Here is a 21,661-nt window from a genome sequence, read left to right as displayed (position 1 = left end):
CATTTAATATATATATATATATATATATATATTCAAATAATAATAAAACTCAGCTAGATCATGAGTTTTGTGAGGGAAGGCTTACGAGTAGCTACTAGTGATTTTCAAATTAAATTGTGTGTAACACGTAGCAGTGACTGTAAAACATGTGGGAGTGGGGTATTTGGATGGGGTCCAATGGGCTTGTTTTGCCCTATATTTGATTGGACTGGTTTTGTTACACAGACCTATCAACAATGCCTCTGTCTCTAAAGTAACGTTTCCATTCGAAAGTTTGAATTCAGTGGATCACTACTTATACACTAGTTATTACTTCTTACATGTTAAGGAATATTTAAATAACACAAATGCACTTATATCCAAAATTTAGTCAAAACTATGATATAGCCAATTAGCTTCTTTCAAGTAGCCACAAATTCACATTACTGCTGTAAGTGTACATTTTTAATAACACTGTATACTCCCTGTATACTTTCATTATTAGTTCCCATATATTTTAAACCCGTGCACCCTATACATTCCCATTCGCTTGACATTCTTCAAACTGTTCAATTTCCACATCAAGATCACACGGTTTCACACTTCCTTTCCAACATTGCACCAGAAACAAAACTGTACAGTAAAAGCCTCTGAAAAATAAACATTTGCATTTATATTTCACAATAAAGAAAATGTAGCAAAAAATAATAATAATAATAACCTGGAAATGCAATTTATGTCATATAAAGAATCATAATTTAATTCCTGAAGGGGAATAGAAGTCATCCTTCATCATATTTTCTTCAGTTGTAAAAAGTTTTCGGTTAAAACGTAAGTTTTCCTTATTGTATACTTAAATAAAAATTACTTTATAAAGACAATAAAACATCTCAGACCTCTGACAAGGCCATTAACCCAACTCTTGTTATTATGCATTCAAAGTAATTTCTTTCCTTATTTAGGCCATCAAAATTACAATAACACAACACAGACTCCTCCCTTTTCTCTCTGTTGTAATTCAGTCGTCTTTGTTCCTTGTGCTTACTAACTATAATTTCCAGTCTTTTCCTATTTTGTGATGGAATGGCAAATCCAAGCAGGGGATTTTCAGGGCAGAACAAGCTGATTCCAGCCTTGACCTCATCTCCACCCTTGTGTGTTGGCTAAGGGAGAGGAACTGACATGCTGGTTGAGTCATCACACGCTTTTGAAAAAAAGCCGCTCGTACTTGGGGTCTGACACGGTTCTCTATTTCTTCTGCAAGAATTTCATTTTATTTCCTGCAAACAAACATATTTGTTAGTAAAACACTGGAAAAATAGCTAGACAAATGGAAAAGAGGCAAAAGATTTACCAAGCCCCTTGAGAAATTTGTTGACTCCACTAGGTTCAGGTTCAGGATACGAATCCAAATATTCTGCTGCTCTCATTTCAAACAGCCCTGTTTAACAAGGACAAAACATTCTCTCATTACTTAAAAGGAACAGTTCGCCCTAAAAATAAAAACTTTTTTCCCAACACGATTTCTTCTCTCACCTTTAACACCCCCTTTTCTGAGCTCTCGGTCATGAATGAAACCAGCAAACATCTGTGTGTCCATGAAGAGCTGGAGAAACTGTCGCACTCCTCGGGAAGGATGAGATTTCCTGAAAGCATCTCTCTGCAGCTCTCGGGTGCCACTGGGTCCCGTGTCGCTCATGTAGAGAGAATAATGCCCGACGAGCTCAACCAAGAACCACACAAACGCCTCTGACACCAAAGTGCTCAGGTCTGATTGATCTGTAAGAATAATAAAACCACAATGTGACATATCGATACTGCATGCATAGTACAAAAACAACAACAAACAAAACAAAACAGACAATATGTAGGAAAGTTTTTTCTTCATCGGAACACATTTTGAGAAATTTAGCATTCCATCACTTGATCCTCTAAAGTGAATGGGTGCCATCAGAAAGAGAGTCCAAACAGCTGATAAAAACATCACAAAAATCCACACCACTCCGTTTCATCAATCAATGTCTTGTGAAGTGTAATCCTGTCTAAGAAACAAATCCATCAATAAGATGTTTTTAACATCATACCCTTTTTTCATGCTAAAATAAGAGTCCTCTATCCATAATATTGCTTTCTACATTTAAAAATGGTCTCATCTGAATCAGGGGAGAAAAATGGATGAAGCAAAAATAGTCCAAAACAGTTCTAAACATGATGGTGGATTTTAATACAAGAGGATAAAAGGGGATGATCCTTTTCACTGGAGAAAACATTATTATGCATTATGGACTGGTATTTTGGCTAAAAGAGATTGATAAAAAAAAAGTTTTTATTTTAAAAATGCAGTTTTTCACTTCACAAGGTTTTAACCGTTGAACTGGAGTCGTGTGGATTATTGTGATTTTTCATCAGCTGTATGGATTCTCATTCTGATGGCACCCATTCACTTCAATTCATTGGCAATCGAGTGATGAAATGCTGAATTTCTTCAAATCTGCACCAATGAAGAAACAAACATATCTTGGACGGCCTTAGAGAGAGTAAACTTTCAGCAAACCTTCATTTCTGGGAGAACTATTCCTTTAACTTTTTTTTTTGTTCTCTTCTAGCAAATCAAACCAAAATTAAGTATGCATTTTAGATTCAAATGTTTGTCCAATCATATGCTCTCTAGATAATGTCTATAAGTATTTGCTATTTGATAAAAAACAGACCTTAAACTTCCTGTTTTAGCAGGAAATGTCAACATAGGAAAGAAAACTGTGCTTTTTAAGCCACTAGTCCTTTAATGTTTAGTATAACAAGCATAATGACTATTTGCTGACACCTGAAATCATACTTGCCAGCACGTTCCTGACATTACTGGCCTTGTTTAATGGTTGGTTACTCATCACATCATGAATAAAAAGACAGTGGGACTTCAAAAGGTGAACATCTTATTTTGACACAATAGGACAATGGACCAAAGCTTCAGTCACATGAATGAAACCGGTTTAAAATCGAACTGAGTAAAATGCTGTGGAGTCTAACCTCCTTCCCCGTCTGTTGTGTTTTGTTCTAGGATCTCCTCCCTGTTGTCCAGTATCTCCTGAAGCGCTGCCTGCAGCTTTCTAGGTAAGATACAGTCCTCATCTCCAAGCTAGGGCAACAGAGAGAAGAGAACGATGAATATAGGCCAAATTTATGAAAGAAACAAATCATTTTGATTCAAAGACAAGATAAACAGACCCATGATTACATTTCACAAAATGATTTTTCAGCAATTAGATCTTCAGCAATTAGTGGTCTGATGTAGACTAATGTACAAAGGTTTGGAGCCAGTCATTTATTTTACTTTGTATTATTATTATTATTTTGTTCATTTGTGAGAAATGCATATGTATTCTACAAGGATGCATCAAAATTAGGGCTGTCAAATTGATAAATTGAGATTAATTGCATCCAAAAAAAAAGTTTGTGGTTGCATAATATTTGTGTGTAATGTGCATATTTATATGTATATAAATGCACACATATACATGTATATATTTAAGAATATGTATGTATGTGTGTGTGTGTGTGTTTGTGTGTGTGTATATATGTTTTTATATAAATATAAATATGCACAGTACACACATATGTATTGTGTATCTGAAAACTTTTATTTTGGATGCAATATATTAATTTGACAGCCCTAATCAAAATTTATCAAAAGTGACAGGCAAGACATTTCTAATGTTACAAAAAAGATCTATTTCAAATAAATTCTGTTTTTAACTTTCCATTCATCAAAGCATCCTGAAAAAATGTTTTCCACAAAAATATGAAGCAAAAACGGTTTTCAACATTGACAATAATAAGAAATGTTTCTTGAGTAGAAATGCAGCATATTAAAATGATTTCTGAAGGATCATGTGACACCAAAGACAGTAACGGCTGCTTTGTGATCACAGTCAATTTAAATATTATTTCAAATTATTATTGCATTTATGATCAAATAAATGCAGCCTTGGTGAGCATAAGAGACTTCTTTTCAACTAACTGGGGTTATTATTGACACAAACATAATATAAGGGTAGTGTATAATGGGGAAAAAATGGAATTGGATGACAATATAAATAAGGCCAAAACTTCTTAAACCTGTCAGACTGATAATACATAAGAGCTGCTCAGGCTGAGACTTGAGTTTCAGACTACACCCTCACAAACACGCACTTCTGACACTTTCAAAAGGACACACCCTTGTATTAAGAAAATTAAACGTGCATACACACCTGAACAACAAACTTGTCTGCACACAAATCCACAATAAGAACCTGGAAGAATAACACAAAAAAGATAAAAATGCATGGGTCTTTCATTCTCTTTCAAAATAGAAAGTCACATACCTAGATTTTTTTTTTTTGACCTGACAGGAACCTCAGAATGCAAAGTTCATTTTACAGTGTTTATCAGGTTATTTAAACAAGATGAATGCAATCTTGTTTTCAATTAAGATTTTTATTTATAGCACCTCCTACATTTTGAAATAAAGGCTCCAAAAGGATGCCTTTGTTAAAATAACCATTATATCATTTGAGTAAAGAACATTTTAACATTTCCACTAAAATAATCTTTTGTCCAATAGCAAGGATCCTTGGATGTTAAGGTTTCTTCATGGCATACATACGTAAGTAAAATAACTTTATTTTTTCTATTTTTTTTGCACTTGCAAAACAAGTACCGTATTTTCCGGACTATAAGTCGCACTTTTTTTCATAGTTTAGCTGGTCCTGTGACTTATAGTCAGGTGCGACTTATAGTCCGAAAAATATGGTACTTCTTTTTGATAGACTTAACTTGGATCCAAATTCAAGCTGTTAAACAATTCAAGGCATGGTGGTTATTAAATTAAACTCTGGCCGTAGTCAATCAGATTTCAGAGCTCTCCTCTGTTGTTTAGAAGCATCTTGTCAGCGTCCAAAAAAACGTCTCTTTCTACAAGCCAGATGAGTTTTAAGTAATTTTGAAAGTTTAAAGTTTAAATGTATCGTTCTGAAATTAACCCAGACAAATTACTAGACACATTCACACATGACCACCAATAAATCATACATCAATACTCTCTCACAACTTCATTTTCATTCCTGTTAGAAATTAATAATGCGCAACCCTGACTAAGGTCAATAGGTCAAAAAACTGAAATTGTTGAAATTATTACTAAAAACTTAATTACTATCAATACTGGTATAAATAAATCCTTAATTAGAAATATAAGTGGACTTAAATAGGCTCCTTGAAAGTGACTGACCTCCTCAATGGGCATATCCCGCACCTCAGGCAGGGACGGAGACAGCGCCCCCAGCACAAAGGGAGTGGGAGAGCAGCATATGTCCAGCATGTTGGCAGGAAGCACCGGCACGAATGTGTGCTGCCATGTGAAGGGATACAACAGAGCCAAGGCAGAATGGGCACAGCGGGATAAGACACTGGCCAGAGACAAACAGAGTTAGGTTTGAGTTTAATTCTAGTTGGCATTCAGATTGCTGTATTTGGTTATCAGCATGGGTGGTGGTCTGTACCTGAGTTTGTCTGCGATGAAGATCACCCTCCTCTCCAGCAGCAGAGAAGCAAAGACCTGCAGCAGTCTGGGCACACTGAGACAGTGCATCAAACTCTCAAAGTCCACGTGCTCCAAACGAGAGTCCACCGGCCTGCACAGAGTCAGAACCTACACACAACAGAGACACACGGATGATCCTCCAAAGACAGTGACAAACCTGTGCTTTGACAAATCTGTATGAAAACAATCTAAAAATATTTGAAATGGTTTGAGTGTATATTTTTTTTTTACAGTTTTTATTTATTTATTTATTTACAGTTTTACTTATGTGTAAAGTATAATTTTAACACATTTTCTTAAAATGTATAAAAACGTAATAAAATGTAATTAATAAATAATTATTTAATTAAACAATGTAATTATTAATGATTACATTTTATTAAAATTATTTACATTTTTATCAATAGGGCCAAGTTCAAGTAAAAGATACAACAATTGAAAAAAATTAATTAATAATATAAATAATTCAAGAAGAATGCTAATCTCTTGATTTTTTTGTCATAGGTGTTATCACATTAAAAATAATTTTGAAAATCCAGAAAATTGTAGAAAAGTACTTCCAAGGCTAAAGTTTATAGTAAAAAGGCTGTTCAAATGTGCATATGATATACCCATCTTATAGATTTTTTTCATATACAATTTAAATTTATTTTAACATCATTAGTTGTTAAATTGCTTAATGTTCATTTGAAACATTTTCTTTGAAAAAATTATTTGTTTTTATGGATTTTCATCTGTTCAGAGGTATGTGTTTCGAGATTATATTTCCACAATCTTAAAAAAAAACAAAAAAAGTTAAAAAAAAAATTACATTCTTAATAAAATATGTAAAATTTTCACTGGTGGTACAACCACACATGGAAATAAAATGGCTATAAATAATAAAATAAAAATAAAATAAATGTTGAAAAATAAAACTACAAAGGTCAAGTTGTCATGTATGACTAGTAATAATGTCAAGATTTAAATGAATACTTATTAAGGGGCAAACTAAATTCAAAACTTTATAAAAAATAAAATAAAAATCATTTTCTGAGAATAAATCACATGTAGTACTAAACGCTATTTTTCCTTTAAACAATATCTTCTTGCCTCATTGCCAGAGCCCGGCAGGAAGCTCTTGACGGTGATGGTGCGTCCAGGAGCAGGGAAGGGAGCCTCCATGACACTGTGCATGAAAGGATGAACCAAGGCCGGGGAAATCGCTCTCCTCCTCTCCACCTCCTCCAAGATCTACCCCCAAACATTTCAGACAGTTACAGCTCAGCATCGGTCCAACTGGTTTAGTGCTGATTAAACAGGAAGTGTCCCTAACCTTTGAGAAGAGATTGAAGCAGCCCAGTCTGCTGATGATGCAGTGAACTTCAGGCAGTCTCTTCCCCTTCCCACTGGGCTGCAAGATAAAGGTCAAAGGTCAAGGTTAGTGCAGATTTACCACTAACAATACACTCATATTATTTATTCAATCTGATATTTTTCAAACTTTCATAATGTAAGGTTTTGAATGACATGATGAATAAAAGGAGACTTTTAGTCCAAGTATTATTTTTATTGGTTAATATGACCCCCATATTTACAATCTCACCAGGATTTTGCGGCAGTATCCAAATAAGCGACTCCCATCCTCCCCCGTTAGGACAAAAGAAAATGTTTCACTACGGGCGATAATCAAAGATTATATTAGGAGTGTGAATTAGTTATTTAGCCAAGTAACATAAATAGTTTATTATTTGCATGTTACCTGGTGTGGTCCGAAGAGGGACGCCAGTCATGACAGTCAGGAAAACAAAAGTTGGGAATCGCCTTTAATCTGTCTTCAGCCTCACGAGTCAGACGTGAAGACTTATCAAACTAAATGCAAAATAAAAGACAGAAAAATTTTATTTTATACAAATCAAATATATAATGATGACATTTTTCTATATTGACTTATTATTTAAATATAATAATATAAAAGTAATATTAATTAATTATAATGTATTCAAATTAATAAAAAAATAATTATAATATATTGTTATATTACATTTATATAAAATAACTCTTACAGCATATAAATACATATTATACATAGTTTTATATTATTATTAAAAGTAATTATAATTAATTTCAGATTAAAATGTAAATAATTGTATTATATTTATATAAAATAATCTGAATTAAAATATATAAACATAAAAATACATTTATAAATATAAATTTATATATAAACATAAATATCTTAATATATCATAATATTTTAACATAAAAAATTTAAAAAGAAAATGATTCTTTCCACATTATTTTTCCCAAAACATCACATTACAGAAGTTAAATGCGATGTCAAATATTTTCTATTTTAAAATGTAATTTATCCGTTATGGCAAAACTAAATTTTCAGCATCATTATTCAAGTTCTTCAGTGTTACATGAATAATGAATGTATTGACAATTAAAATGTAAACATTGTTATTAGAATGTTTTATTATGTTTATATAAAATAATTTGAATTATAATATATCACAGACATTTAAAAAATAAATAAAATATTTGAAAAAAAGAAAATGGTGAAACACACATTCCACAATTAAAATCTCAAATGACGCTCTGCCCTATATTATTTCCAGATTTTGTCATTACAGTTTATAGGTCTCTTTACCTTAGTAGGGAACTGTTGTGTGATTTCAGGGATGTATGTGTTTCCGGATAAAGCTTTTTTAAGTGACACAACTACAAATTGCTGGAAAAGCTGCTGCTCTTGTAGTTGGATCAGGTCCCTCTCTAAAGTGCGGTAACCCGGTCGTCGCTTTAAAGTTGATTGAATGTACACTGTGCGCTGGGAGCGATCTATGAGGAAAAAAATGTAAACAGCATTGATGGGTTTATAAAAATCGCTAAACTGGTTTGATATACAAGTTAAACTTGAATAAACGGGAGACACTGACCTTTAGAGCTCTCCTCAGGATCACTCTCTGTTCCACTCAATTCATCTGCCATAAAACACACAAACACACATATTTGAAAACTGCATGATTAGACTTTCTCTCTTGGTAAACCAGCTAAATATGAAATGTGCATCCTCTCACCTCTGGTAGCTGTCACCCATACTCGTTTCCTTCCTCTTTTGGCTTCAAATATCTCCTGGATTCTGTTTACAAGCTACATGGGTAACACAACAAACTTAAAGCAATACTCCAGGCTGATTACAACTTCAGTTTGTACACTACTGTTCAAAAGTTGGGGGGACTCCGTAAGATTTTTTGAAATGTTTTTGGAAAAGTCTCTTATGCTCATCAAGGCTGTATATATGTTTATCAGTAACAGCAGTAATACTGTAAAATATTTGTACAATTTAAAATAACTATTTTCTATTTTAAAATGTAATTTATTCCTGTGATTTTCATCATCATTACTCCAGTCTCCAGTGTCACACGATCCTTCAGAAATCATTCTAATATGCTGCTCAAGAAGCATTTCTTGTCATCATAATGTTGAAACCAGTTGTTCTTCTTAATAGTTTTGTGGAAAACGAGATACATTTTTATTTCAGTATTCTTTACAAAATGCAATTACAATGGAAGCCCCACAAATACATGTTTCAAATACGAAACAAATGCAAACAATAAACAAAACTACAACCATGAGACTAGATGTGTCATAATGACCAGCGACATGTCTGTACATGTGTATGTCTGGCCAGAGCAAAATGTTACAAGCTAATTATGATTCATAGTTATGGAGACCACATCACACAGTGAGACAGCAACTGTTGGGACATTTGCCCATGATGAGCGGAAACAGCGTGGTGGTGCTTTCCCCCGATAAAAACATAATGCTCAACATGTGTGTGGACAGTAAAGGCCTTTTTATGTACTGCTCAAAACACGCGTCATGCACTGCTTTGACCTCCACATGAGTTTCAAATAGTGTCACGGGAGAGTGATTTTATGAGGTTGCTAGGATCCAGAATGCAATACACTGAACAATACAAACATGAACTTGAGCTTAGAAATGAAAAAGTCATGACTTTAATTCATCACAGACAGAAAAAAAGACTTGAATGTGGGTTTATGAATCTTTACTGTCTTGAGATGCTCTTTGTGAGTTCAAATTGGTTCGAGAAAATTGCCTAAAAAAACTGTCGGACCATAAAGGATGAGAAAGGTTTACAAATCAATAAAATCAGTAAGGTATGATTAAAAAATATAAATGAATGAAAAAGAATGCCTCAATCAACATAAGACAGATTACTCTTAAACATTTCTAATGGATTTGTACTCTAAAACAGTGTATCCCACCTGTTTTGGTCTCATGTACTCAATAGCCCCTCAGCAAAACTTCTTACATCTTACTTTCTAAATCATATAGTATTACATATCATTAAGCATCATCAACACTAATTTTATTAATTTAAAACACAGACTTAGCAAGTAGGTTCTTAAGTTGAAGAAATATAAAACATTATTTTGTAACTGCATTTAGTTTTATACTAATCTAAATAGTGTGTTAAAACTATATATACATTTTTTTTAATTGAATTAAAGCTGAAATAGTATAGAAATATTAGATGAAAAACTTAAACTTCTCACCCTATAAAACAAAAGCTAATTCAAAACATTAGTTATTACTTTAATACTATATAATAGTATATTATTAATTAATGGTTCACTTAAAACACACGAAACAACATCTGTGCTGGTTAGTCAGCACTTCCTAAAAGAACTGTACATTTCTTACATGCTGTTTGATGTTTAAATGAGTGATTTCTATTGAAGACAGGATGGTTCTAATCTCCACTTTCTGCTATCTTTCATCATTTAAAAAGCATTTCTCCATGAACTTCATCTACGCTGCCTGACCTACTGATTTTAGCTTTTCCAAAATAACTGTATGGATGATACTGACACAAAGCTGAACATAGCTGATTAGTCAGCGGTGTCAAGTATGATGCACAGGCACTTCATGATATTCCTCAACCACTTGTGCTCAAAAAGGGAGCGTTTCCTGCCACCATCCATCTATCTTCTCACCACTTCCTCTTCAAGCATCAAAGCTGACATCTCTACTCACACTATGTTTTTCATGTCTGTTTCTCTTTCTACTTATATTCACTGCTAATTTATTCATGAGGACTGGGACAAAACTGGCTAGAGAATTGGTTTATGTATCCAATGTATCAAAAATGGTTTATGTATGAACTGTTTTTTTTACTTATTTTAGGGTGCTGATTCCAAAAATAGTGCCAAAATGTCTCTATATTGTAAGCAATATGAGCACACTATTAATAATTGCTTTAATTAGCTTCTGTCTAAAATTAATTCATGTTAGCTAGCTGTATGATTTTATTATCTTGAACTGTTCACTTGTGAAATGAACATTACTTGGACACATTCACTTCTGCTTTGTAATATAGAAACATGCAGTTTCTGTAAAGCTGCTTTGAAACAATGTGTTTTGTTAAACGCGCTACACAAATACATTTGAATTGAACTGAACTGAAAATTGAACTTCCCCACAAAATATGCTACATTTTTATTATTTTGTAGCATGTTTATGGTAGGTCAAAGGTCAAGGTAAAATTTTATTTATATAGCACATTAAAATTTAAAAATGCTTAATGTAGGAGAAGCTCTGATAGTTAAGGGTAGTGTGTTCCAAAGTTTTGGAGCATAGACTGAAAATGACCTGTCGCCTTTTGTTTTCAACCGAGATTTCGGAACATTTAAAAATGTCTGGACTGAAGATCTGAGTGAAGACTGCGCTTAAGTCCAACAGGACAAGGACTGCACAGTTTCCAGTCAACTGGATAACCAGATAACAAAAATATCACATGTATGAATGATTCTGAAAACATTATTTTATGCCTAATCCAGATTTCAAGATTAGAATTATGGCCAGTAACAAAAGAAAATGCAAATATGACCTTCATGTTTTATGCTACAACTGCAGGTGTTTTACTACATCCAAACAGTGACAGAAACCTACAGATTTAAAATAAATTAAATATTTATTTATAAACTATGTGTTCATGTAAATTTCTATTACATTTAGTTGAGTTTTTGAACATATTTTCACACTCCTCCTGAGATTGTTGAAACTGTAACTTTTGACATTTGTCTGCTTTTTGTTATTTTTGTGCATTAAAGCTAAGTCATACAATTTATTTTGTGAAAAAACTTTAGCTATTGTAAAGTTTGTACTGAACTAAATATCATCAACTACTGAAGGTAGGTTTTTCTCTCAAGATTTTGGGCTGTATTATAAGCATTTGAGAGCAGCTTCTGTTTATAAAAAACTGAAGAATTTATTATGTCATGTAAAAGTGTGGTTAAAGTTCACATGCATACAATCAGAGGAACAGGTGAATGTTGAGCAATGTTCAATGATGCCTGAGGAACATGTTTATGCGTGTGGGTTTACCGGGGGTTGTCGGTTTGTCTTGTACGTAGTAGCAAGTTTGGCTGCTGATGATTTAGGAGTGTTTGTAGTGGAGGGACGTGTAGGTGACGTAATGGATTCTTTGCGGTCCCTCCCCATTTTATCCAGCCTGTCGCTGTTAGGTAACAGCGTGAACGTTTTCTGTGAGATCTGCATTCAGTAACAGACAAGAGAAGAAGTGGAAAAACAGACAGTTTAGCTCAACAATTAGCCAGTGGCCGTCATGTTCGTTTCTTTTTCTAATTAATAAACAGTTCAACTAGGCTGCATTTATTTGATCGAAAATACAACAAACCGGTAAAATCTTATTACAATTTCAAATAAGCGATTTCTATTTGAACTCATTTTAAAATGGAATTTGTTTTTATAAGGGCAAAGCTGAATTTACAGAAGCAATTACTCAGCATTTTTTTTATTATTATTTTATTATTTTCATTATTATTATTATCAATATCTAAAACAGTTTGTGGAAACAGTGATGCATTTTTAGGATTTTCTTGATTACTAGAAAGTAAAAAAAAACAGCACTTATTTGATAAGATTTAGCTGATAATCTCTTGTAACATTATAAATGTCTTTTATGTCACTTCTGATCAGTGTTGGGGGTAACGAGTTACAAAGTATCAGATTACAGTAACTATATTACTTTTTTGGGTAACGAGGTAAAGTAACATTACCCTAATAATATTGGTAACTACACTACTTTACTAGACTATAGGAACGTGCTTTCCAGCGTTACACAAGCCGTGTTTGCCTTTGTGTAAAGTTCTGGGCCGGGTTTCCCGATAACGATTGATCTTAGCGCTTAAGAGCGTTTTCTACGAGTAATTTTACGATCGTTCGTTATTGTTTCACGTGTGTTTCCCAACAAACTCGTAGCTGTGCTTTAAGTGGTGCTCAGAGGAGTCGCTGTCCATTTGTCAAGTACTGAAATGTCACCTTATAGAATGACTCGTAATTGTAGTACACGCTCGTTTATTGACGTTAACCTAATGCTGCGTTCCAGACAGACAACTAGGATATAATAACGATAATACAATACTATATTATATTATAGTGTATAATATTATACTTTACATTATAATATATAATGTACTTTTTATACAGTAGAGAGAGAGATGTTATTTCCGGGTCTAATACATACATAGCTGGTTTTCATGGACTTCAGCAAGTCATTGACATATTTACATGGATAAAAACAACTTAATTTATTCAATTATTTCTTAAAATAGCCTTATGAAATGTTTTCCCCCTCCAGAACTGCACCGAGAGTCATGCTGCGTCCACTTCATGAGCATTTGACTGTTTGATTGGAGTAAAACTAGCGTCACATCACATACACGGAACTGTAAAGGTATTTACGTTAACACATCAAAATAAAAGTCCGGTTTCAGTTAAAGACAAGTATTTGATTAATACAATTAAATTAAAAATTAAAAACATTAAAAAGGAGTTGAGAAAAAAATAAACAGAAAAAAAAGGAATCCAGAAAAATTCAAACGGAAAAACGGAATTTAGAAAAAAAATATAGGGCCCTAAAAAAGTAAATTAAAGTAATAGTTAGTGAAGTTACATTTTCAAATGCAGTAACTAGTAATCTCATTACAATTTACAGAAGTAACTAATAATTAATTAATTTTTGAGTAACTACCCCAACACTGCTTCTGATAAACTGAATGCACCCTTGCTGAAATAAAAAACTTATTTGAAAAAGAATCTTACTAATATCACACTTTTGAACGATAATGCATATGCTACATACTGAAATCTGATAGATCTGATAGAAAGATAGATCTATAGGCATTTACAATGACAGTCACCTTGATGTGTGGGCTCTCTCTCTGTCCAACTGTGTAGTTTCGTGGCCGTCTTATAGGTAAACACATAGGTGAAAGTTTGATGTCTTCATATGGGTTCTCTTTTGATATATCCACTGCAAATGATTAATTGAAAATGAGAAGATCTACCATTAGCTACCATAATAATAAGTCATGCAAAAACATTTCAGTGTTCTCTACTCTAGCTTCAAGACAAATACTGATGTGCAAAACAACATGATTTCAAATCAACTAGTTGGCGAATAAGATGCCTTTTTGCTTTCAAAAACAGCTAGATGGTCTAATGCAGCTATCTTGGGAAGCATTTTTAAAAGTTAAACTATCTAATTGGCATACCATCTCAAAACCAGAGCAAGACATGATGAAATGGGCAAAAACATCTATGTAAGCATGTTAATTAATGCAAGCAAAGCATGTAAAAAAATGCAACACTAAAAACAACAAAACTAAAAACTGTATACTGCTCTTAAAACATTTGGGGTCAGTATGATTTTTGAATGTTTGTGAAGTGTCTTATGCTCAAGGCTGCATTATTTGATTAAAACTATAGTAAAAACAGAACAAATAACTGTTTTCTATTTGAATATATTTTAAAATATAATCTATTCCTGTAATGCAAAGCTGATGCAGCCATTACTCCAGTCTTCAGTTCCACACAATCTTTCAGGAATCTATTGTGAATAGAATTCTAATGAAATAATAAAATAGAATTATAATATGCTGATTCGCTGCTCTTTTTGTAATATTATAAAAGTCTTTACTATAACTTTTGACCAATTTAATGCACCCTTGCTGAATAAGAATATAAATTTCTTAAATTTATATATATACATATACATATATATAAATATATATATAAATATATATATAAATATATATATATATATATATATATATATATATATATATATATATATATATATATATATATATATATATATATATATATTATTTATTTATTTTATTTTTTAAACCAAACATTTAATCAGCAGTGTACAAGAAAAAAGTTGAGTTTTTCCAGTCAGGGCAGATATATTTTCTGCTGTGCTTCTTAGTAATATCTGGTCAATGACGTGCATCTTGGCATTCTCAGAAATAACTCACAGATGACATCCTCATAGATGCTGTCTTCAGACCAGGCATGGAAAAGACCCGAACGGCGGCCCTCCTTCCCTCTAGAGGCCTGTTGGGCTGTCAGCTGTACCACATCCTCAAACTCAAATGACTTCCTGTGAAGAAAGAGAACAAGAGTGTGAACAGTCCCAGTATTGTGATTCAACAGTTTTTGAGTCTTTCATAAAGGGTGACCATTAATCCAAAAAGGAATGTTCCAGAATTCATAACAAACAGTTAAATTAGACATGATATAGAATTGATACATTATGACTGGAACAGACACTGGGTTTCAAATGATTAGGTAGAAAAACAATTAGAGGAAGGAGGAAACCCAACAGCATGACCAGAAGAGTGTTCAGAAAGCCCTTGAGTGACCTCAGCAGTCTTCGTTGAAACAAAAGTAGGCAAAATGTGGACAATGGACTGTGATTCTACAGCTAAACTCTCCACGCTGTCCTCTGACAGAAAGCTGTCCAACAAATAAACGTACATAAGAAATGAGTACGACAAGTAGATTTGTCCATTTTCTTAAGAAACTGTGATTGGTGTTTATAAAATTTCACCCAAAAAGATCTGTTGTCATTTTCTCATCCTCGTGTCATTGCAAACTTGTATGACTTACTTCCTTCTTTAGAACACAAAAGAAGACTTTTTTTTGCCCGTGCCAAGTCATTGGGGTCCAATGTTCTTTAAAATCAATTAAGTAATTCATTTTGCGTTCCGCAGAAAAACAGAAACATGAAAGAGAGAAAACGATGACATAAACGGTCCGTTTAAGCCTCTATGATACTCTGGCTTGGATCCTTCAGTGTCTATGGGATTTTGAAAATCTTACCACTTTGAAAAGTAATAGCACACCTCTCCTGAACAATACGCATGATTTGAGCTATCAATCACGGTAAGGCATGTCGATTAGAGAACGTTTCAAGCCAACACCTATTGTTTTGAGGATATTTCATTGTGACCAGGTTCAACAGGTTTTGAAAGCCAGCAAAACGCTATTTATAAAGGGTTATCAACCAGTTTTTTTGTACAATATAATTACATGAGGAAGTTTTGGAATCTGCCGTTTTATTAACCCAATTATTTAATGACTCTTTTGATGGCACGACATTACTAGAGATGCAGCAAAATGAAAATACAACACACTGGGTCAATTTTATTTTAAATTAGAAAATTAAAAACAGAACTGAAAGACTGTACAGTTATAATGGTGGGAATGGCATCATATGAATCTAAAAATGATGTTAAAGATATAACTGATGGCAATTTTGTATTTGATCTCGTACTTCATTTGTATTTTCCTTCTCCAATTTGTAACCCAAATGATTGTTTTGATGTGTACATGCCTGATACCAACATTAAAAGCCTCAATGAAGGAAAGACTTTGTTTATGATAACTAGACAAATTCTAAATATTGCAATATTTGTGAATGAGTGATTACCTAAATATATTTAATGCAGCGTCTGACAGGATCTATAGTTTAAAAAACTGCTGGACACTGTACTAAAACCTCCCTCTTTTCCTTTTCGTAAATTTGGGATTAACTGTGTACTGTGATCTGCACTGTGGGAAAAGTATTCACCTGTTCTTTCTGTTTCTGGAAAACCCGTTAACTGGACAAGGAGGAGGTGGACAGCTGGGTGGCTTTAATATGTTGTCATGCTTCCAGACTTGATTCGATTTGCTGACTGATGGAGTCTGGTTCTCTAATTGGATCCACTGGACGGGCGGACTGCTTGCACCCTTGTACTGGAATGTGCGCTGTGGTTTAGGTGGAGGAGAAGAAGGTCCAATTTCACCAAGACACTTCGTCACCAAAGAGGAATCCTTCTCCCACAAAGGTTCATCTGCCTCCAGTCGTTTCCAGAAACCCCTGGAAGTGTAAAAGTTCCCTGGAGGCAATGACGCCTCTGGATCATCTACACATTGAGGTAGAGATGTGTTTTTGTCATCTGTGCAATGGTTTGTCTTGATATTATTGCTTTTAACATTCAGTTTAGCCACTTGGCCTTGGGTTACAGTGCTTAAAGGCTTAGTCACAGGAGTTGATGTTACAAATTTATTCGAATTAGTTCCATTTCTTAGGAAATCAGATTGGATTTCTCCTGTAACCGGTCTAATAGTCATCTGGTTTTCCCTGAAATCTAAACCCAGGCTTTTGGCTTTTGATACAGTTGCTTTGTTGTGACCTCCATCATTGCCGTCAAGTCCATTTCCAAGGAAGCCCTCTGAAAGCCTACTAGATGCAAGAGCCCGCTGGGGCTTAATATTCCCACTTCGAACGTCCTCCTGCTGGCTAAGTCCCTCCCACTGGGAGATTTTCTGCTTGATGTTGACGGCAGGTTCTCGTGTGATCGGCCGTGCTGACGTCGTCACCGTCTTCCCTCCTGTGGCGACATTCCCTCCTCTTTTTACATGGTCCACTCCAAGGGCCAGCATGACGACAAGGCTGCCGTCACACCGCAGGAGTGTGTCGCATTGCAACAGCAAACCTATCAAGGAAGAAACCCTTAATTCGTAGTGTAGGGAAGTTAATACAGTTCACAAAAGAACGCTTCCTCTGTAGGATTCGGTTCCTCTGCCATTCTTCCTTCACTTTGTAGTCTGCAAAGAAAAAAAAACAACAACTCAACAAGCGGGTTTAACTTAGTGCGGCAGAATATATAGCAAAACTAAATCTAAACTAAATCAGCATCGCTCTTGTAATTTAATTAAATAAATATATGCTTTACTGGTTTCAAGCACAGCATTTACAATCATGTACTTCGAAACAGTGTTTCAGTGTCTACTCAAGCTGTTCTGAGTTGGTTTACTGTTTACCAAAGAAATTAAGACATAAATATTAGTATTGTGATTTTACAGTATTTTTTATTTGTAATCCTTGATTTTATTCTATTACAATATTATTTATTTTTATTTAATATCACATCATATTCTATTATATAAAAAATTTAAAAGTTAAATAAAATACAAATTTGCTAAAGAATTGTCATACCAGTAATAGCAATAATGATTTTATTGTTGTTGTTAATATTATAATACAATAAAATAATCATTATTGCAATTTTAACAATTTATATATACAGAAATGTTCAAAAACAGTAGGGATGTGGCCTATGAAGTCACTTTCAAACTTTCAAAGATTCCTTCATTTTCAAAGATTTTTTTTTACTGAAATGGTTACTGAAAGAGGTTCGTTTAAAAAATAGTGTAAACCAAAATATGATGAACACCCACATTTTTCACCAAGATTTCACACTCAAAAACATCTTTATAGTAAATATATTATAGTAAATATTTTTCCTAAATATTGCCTTTAAAAATACTCTTGGTGAAAATTCCTGTATTTATATATATAAATTCAATATCGTCCAACTCTAGTTCAACTGCACACACAATAGCTGATGGTCAGGAAACCAAAGATTGGCACCGTAAAGGTCAGCAGTGAACTAAAAATAAAAATTTTAACAAAAAGGAGACGGACAACCACATGAATATGGGAGAAGACAAAGCATTGTGGGGGCCTCCATCCCCAGGAACACCCACCACCCCCACTCTCACCCCTTCCAGCTGGGCCTGCCCCAAGCACTGCCGTGCATTAACACACTTGAGCATAATATAATTCAATTTCACTCCTCTCCAAAAGCTTCTTTCAGCTGCGGCACGAAAAGGACAGGCATTCCAGTATTTCCACATCCATGTGCACATAATAGAAGGGCCTTCATTGTGGCACAAGAACGAGCGGTCAGCACATCAGTGAGGAAAATCTACAAGATTTCATGCTTGTTAATAAACGCTGGTATCTATGCAACAAGTTGACAACAAAAACAGGTTACTTGAAATTACTCATTCCTGCATCAACTGTAGATGGGACAGATCTGGCAGCTCTTTTACAAGCCCTCATCTGTGGCCAAAGTGTTTTGGACACGTTACACATTACGCTGAGAGTGAAGACCTGCTGGAATTTATTGGCACTGGGACTGAACGACATAATTCGGCAAATACGACCATATTTGATCAGCCGGACCCAAAAATGATGCCTTTGTTCTGGGTGACCTACATCTAACAGATGCACTGGAATCTCTCCGTGATTTGAGCCAGATCCCATCCCCCTTGATCATCACATCTACTGACCCACTTGTGTCTAAAAGTGTGTGCAGGAAAGCCTGGCCTGTGTTTCCTGATTCACAGGAAGACCGGATCAGCAGAACGTCCATCACGATGGCTTTACAAATTTTAATCTGGTGTAGTATTTCCAAGCATGTTTTTTTGGTGACTCAGATGTCTGGCATGAAATTGAACACTGCAGAGTCCACAGGCACAGAACGGTGCAGATGGTCTGTGTAGGTTTGGACGGGCCAGACCAGCGGTTAATCACAACTTCTGAGAGTCTGCGAGTAAGCCGCCTAACTCCAGTCATCCTGACTTAAACTTCCTGAATGTATGCGAGGGGAACGTTCTCATGATGTTAACCCACAACCTGAGAGGCAGTATAAATCCTTTCTCTCTTTTCTCCAAGGCACCTGCTTCCAGGAATGCCAACAAAGCTCTGTGTTTGGGGGTTTGGTTATCAAAAGAGTCATCAGCTACCGCAGACATACACAAAACACCCCTAAAACGGCCACATCAACCAGACAGTAGTATTCCCCAGCCCTCAAATGGTGTAAAATCAAGACATAATATTACCTTAGACAGGTGATCCACCCACCCCATGTACTTGTGCATGAGAGAACATGCCTCTGGGTGGAGTAGATCAGGAGTGTGGGAAAGTGAGTCCACTGTCAAAGCTAAACCTGATCATGTTTATATGACGAAACCTCGTGTCAAACACTGCCAAGCAGATTGAGCTGTAAAAGTCAATAAATAACTTAACTATTAAAAAAAAAAATTGTGAGGAGTGTAATTACTTTAAGAGTAAACTTTAACAAAGTTTAAATGTTAATAAAAGGCGTCTATAATGAGACTTGAATAAACAATAAAAAAAAACATAAAAAAGGATATTTATTATGAAAGGCTCTGAAACCATGTACGAAAAATAATATAGAAAATTATCAAATAGTCTATAATTAAATAAAAATGAAATAAATTCTTTAAAAAATTACATTAAAGTAATCAAAATAAAACAACAAGAACATTTCAAATTTATATTCAATTAGATAACATTACATTAATAAATAAATAGATAAATTAATAAAACCAGCGAACCAGAGCGCTATCATCCAGCCAGTTTAGATCTTTTGTTATGAAAAAATATCAACTTACTTAGGCAAACTTGTTCGCTGTTTCACTATACATATGTTCGACTTCGCCGAGATATATGTTTTTAAAACAGTTCATTTAGAGTAAATACTGAGTCTGTAACTCTGTTTTGAACCCGAAGTCTTCATATCTCACGGCTGGTTAGTTAGCCAGGCGGCTAAAAACTTCCTCGAGGGGTCAAAAAAAGACTTATATCCATCCACTTTCACAGCGACTAACTAACTAACAAAGTACCAAATAATTCCCTGCATCTGGAAACAGTGTAACTCCTGCTGTTGTTTATATTCCCGTCAGAAACTGCTCTCGACGTTCCTTGAGGAGTGGATGTGTTCGGTTAGTCCTCCTTCTGCGCTGTCAGTTCCCCATCTGAGCTTCAGCTTCAGTTCCTCTTGAGAGGATGAAATCAGCTCAAGACCTGGTGCTGCAGTAAATTAAAAATATCTCTTCATAAAATGACCCATATGTGTTTCAAGGGACTGATTCGATAGAAACTCAAACTGAAACCGAAATGCTACTTTATCGTCTTTATTGTTTTAACACTTTAGTGACATGAGGCAAATATATGCTAAAACTACTTTACAGCAGTTTAGCCCATAAAGTGCTCTTTAATATTAATAGGTTACAAGTATATTATGTAATTTTGCGTGTATTTCGTGTGCGTGCGTGCGTGCATAAGTCTGTGTTATTTCGGTTTACACACACGTTTTAAAACGTTGTATTGTAGGCACATTTGTTGATTAATAATAGCCTATGCATACATGCATACATATATATGTATATCTATCTATCTAACTATATATCTATATCTATATCTATATAAATAAATAAATATATATATATATATATATATATATATATATATATATATATATATATATATATATATATATATATATATATATATGATAAACAGAAGTGGACCAAGAACTGAACCTTGAAGAACACCCTGTGAAACTGAAGCAGTGGCAGATTTATACCCTTGTATGGTGATATCATATTTTCTATCATTGAGCTTACTGATACAAATATCATTGAGGCGAGAGATAAGTATTTCATGGCAGTGTGTGTCAAATGCAGAGCTTAGATCAAGAAGAATCAAGATGTTTATTAACCCAGAATCCATCGACAGAAGAATGTCATTAATCACACAAAAAAAGCAGTTTCAGTGCTATGTGATGAATGTTACGTAATCCTGACTAAAAAGGTTCAAAAAGGTCATAAGCATTTAAGATCTCAGTTGTGAAGCCACAACTTTTTCAAGAAACAGGAACATAAGACAGAGGTTATGCCTGGTATGGCATCAATGACATCAAATGTCATTGGTTGTCATGTACCCATGTCATTTTCCCCAGTGCCTCACACTAAATTTTAATTTGCATAAGTGCAAATTACATTTGCAACTGCTAAAGATGGGAAGCTTTTAGTGGATAATTATTTGAAATGTTGTATTGTTGCTCACACAAAGTTCTTGTA

General features: G+C 34.2%; 1 protein-coding gene across 3 annotated transcripts; it reads right to left on the bottom strand.

Moving 5' to 3' along the window:
* Positions 1-153: 153 nt before the first annotated feature.
* LOC128018920 (DENN domain-containing protein 2C-like) lies at positions 154-20,610 on the bottom strand. Of its 3 annotated transcripts, XM_052604800.1 has the most exons (20): positions 20,192-20,608; positions 19,616-19,776; positions 16,512-17,533; positions 14,914-15,038; positions 13,792-13,904; positions 11,954-12,121; positions 8,620-8,692; positions 8,479-8,523; positions 8,193-8,380; positions 7,299-7,408; positions 7,143-7,212; positions 6,873-6,950; positions 6,650-6,790; positions 5,517-5,665; positions 5,246-5,423; positions 4,230-4,271; positions 3,007-3,115; positions 1,516-1,758; positions 1,334-1,420; positions 154-1,259 (listed from the first exon to the last, which is right to left on the bottom strand). In XM_052604800.1, the coding sequence occupies exons 3-20, from the start codon at positions 17,366-17,368 to the stop codon at positions 1,228-1,230; spliced, it is 2,808 nt and encodes a 935-aa protein (XP_052460760.1). In that variant the 5' UTR covers positions 17,369-17,533; positions 19,616-19,776; positions 20,192-20,608; the 3' UTR covers positions 154-1,227. The 3 variants fall into 3 exon arrangements, with proteins under 3 accessions (XP_052460760.1, XP_052460759.1, XP_052460761.1); XM_052604799.1 differs by lacking the exon at positions 19,616-19,776 and having other exon boundaries at positions 20,192-20,607; XM_052604801.1 differs by lacking the exons at positions 11,954-12,121; positions 19,616-19,776 and having other exon boundaries at positions 20,192-20,610.
* Positions 20,611-21,661: the final 1,051 nt, after the last annotated feature.

Source organism: Carassius gibelio, chromosome A8 (genome assembly GCF_023724105.1).
Source record: "Carassius gibelio isolate Cgi1373 ecotype wild population from Czech Republic chromosome A8, carGib1.2-hapl.c, whole genome shotgun sequence".
NCBI lineage: Eukaryota > Metazoa > Chordata > Actinopteri > Cypriniformes > Cyprinidae > Carassius > Carassius gibelio.
Note: the sequence above shows the minus strand (reverse complement) of the source record. Positions and strands in the feature narration are given on the sequence as shown.

Bases quoted from the DNA above. Each gene is read 5' to 3' on its own strand.
- LOC128018920 (XM_052604800.1), bottom strand. From the start codon at position 17,368: ATGCTGGCCCTTGGAGTGGACCATGTAAAAAGAGGAGGGAATGTCGCC. The intron at 6,951-7,142 runs GTGAGATTGTAA...TTTATCTTGCAG, and splicing joins GATACTGCCGCAAAATCCTG to CCCAGTGGGAAGGGGAAGAG. The intron at 4,272-5,245 runs GTCAGTCACTTT...TTATTCTTCCAG, and splicing joins GGGATATGCCCATTGAGGAG to GTTCTTATTGTGGATTTGTG.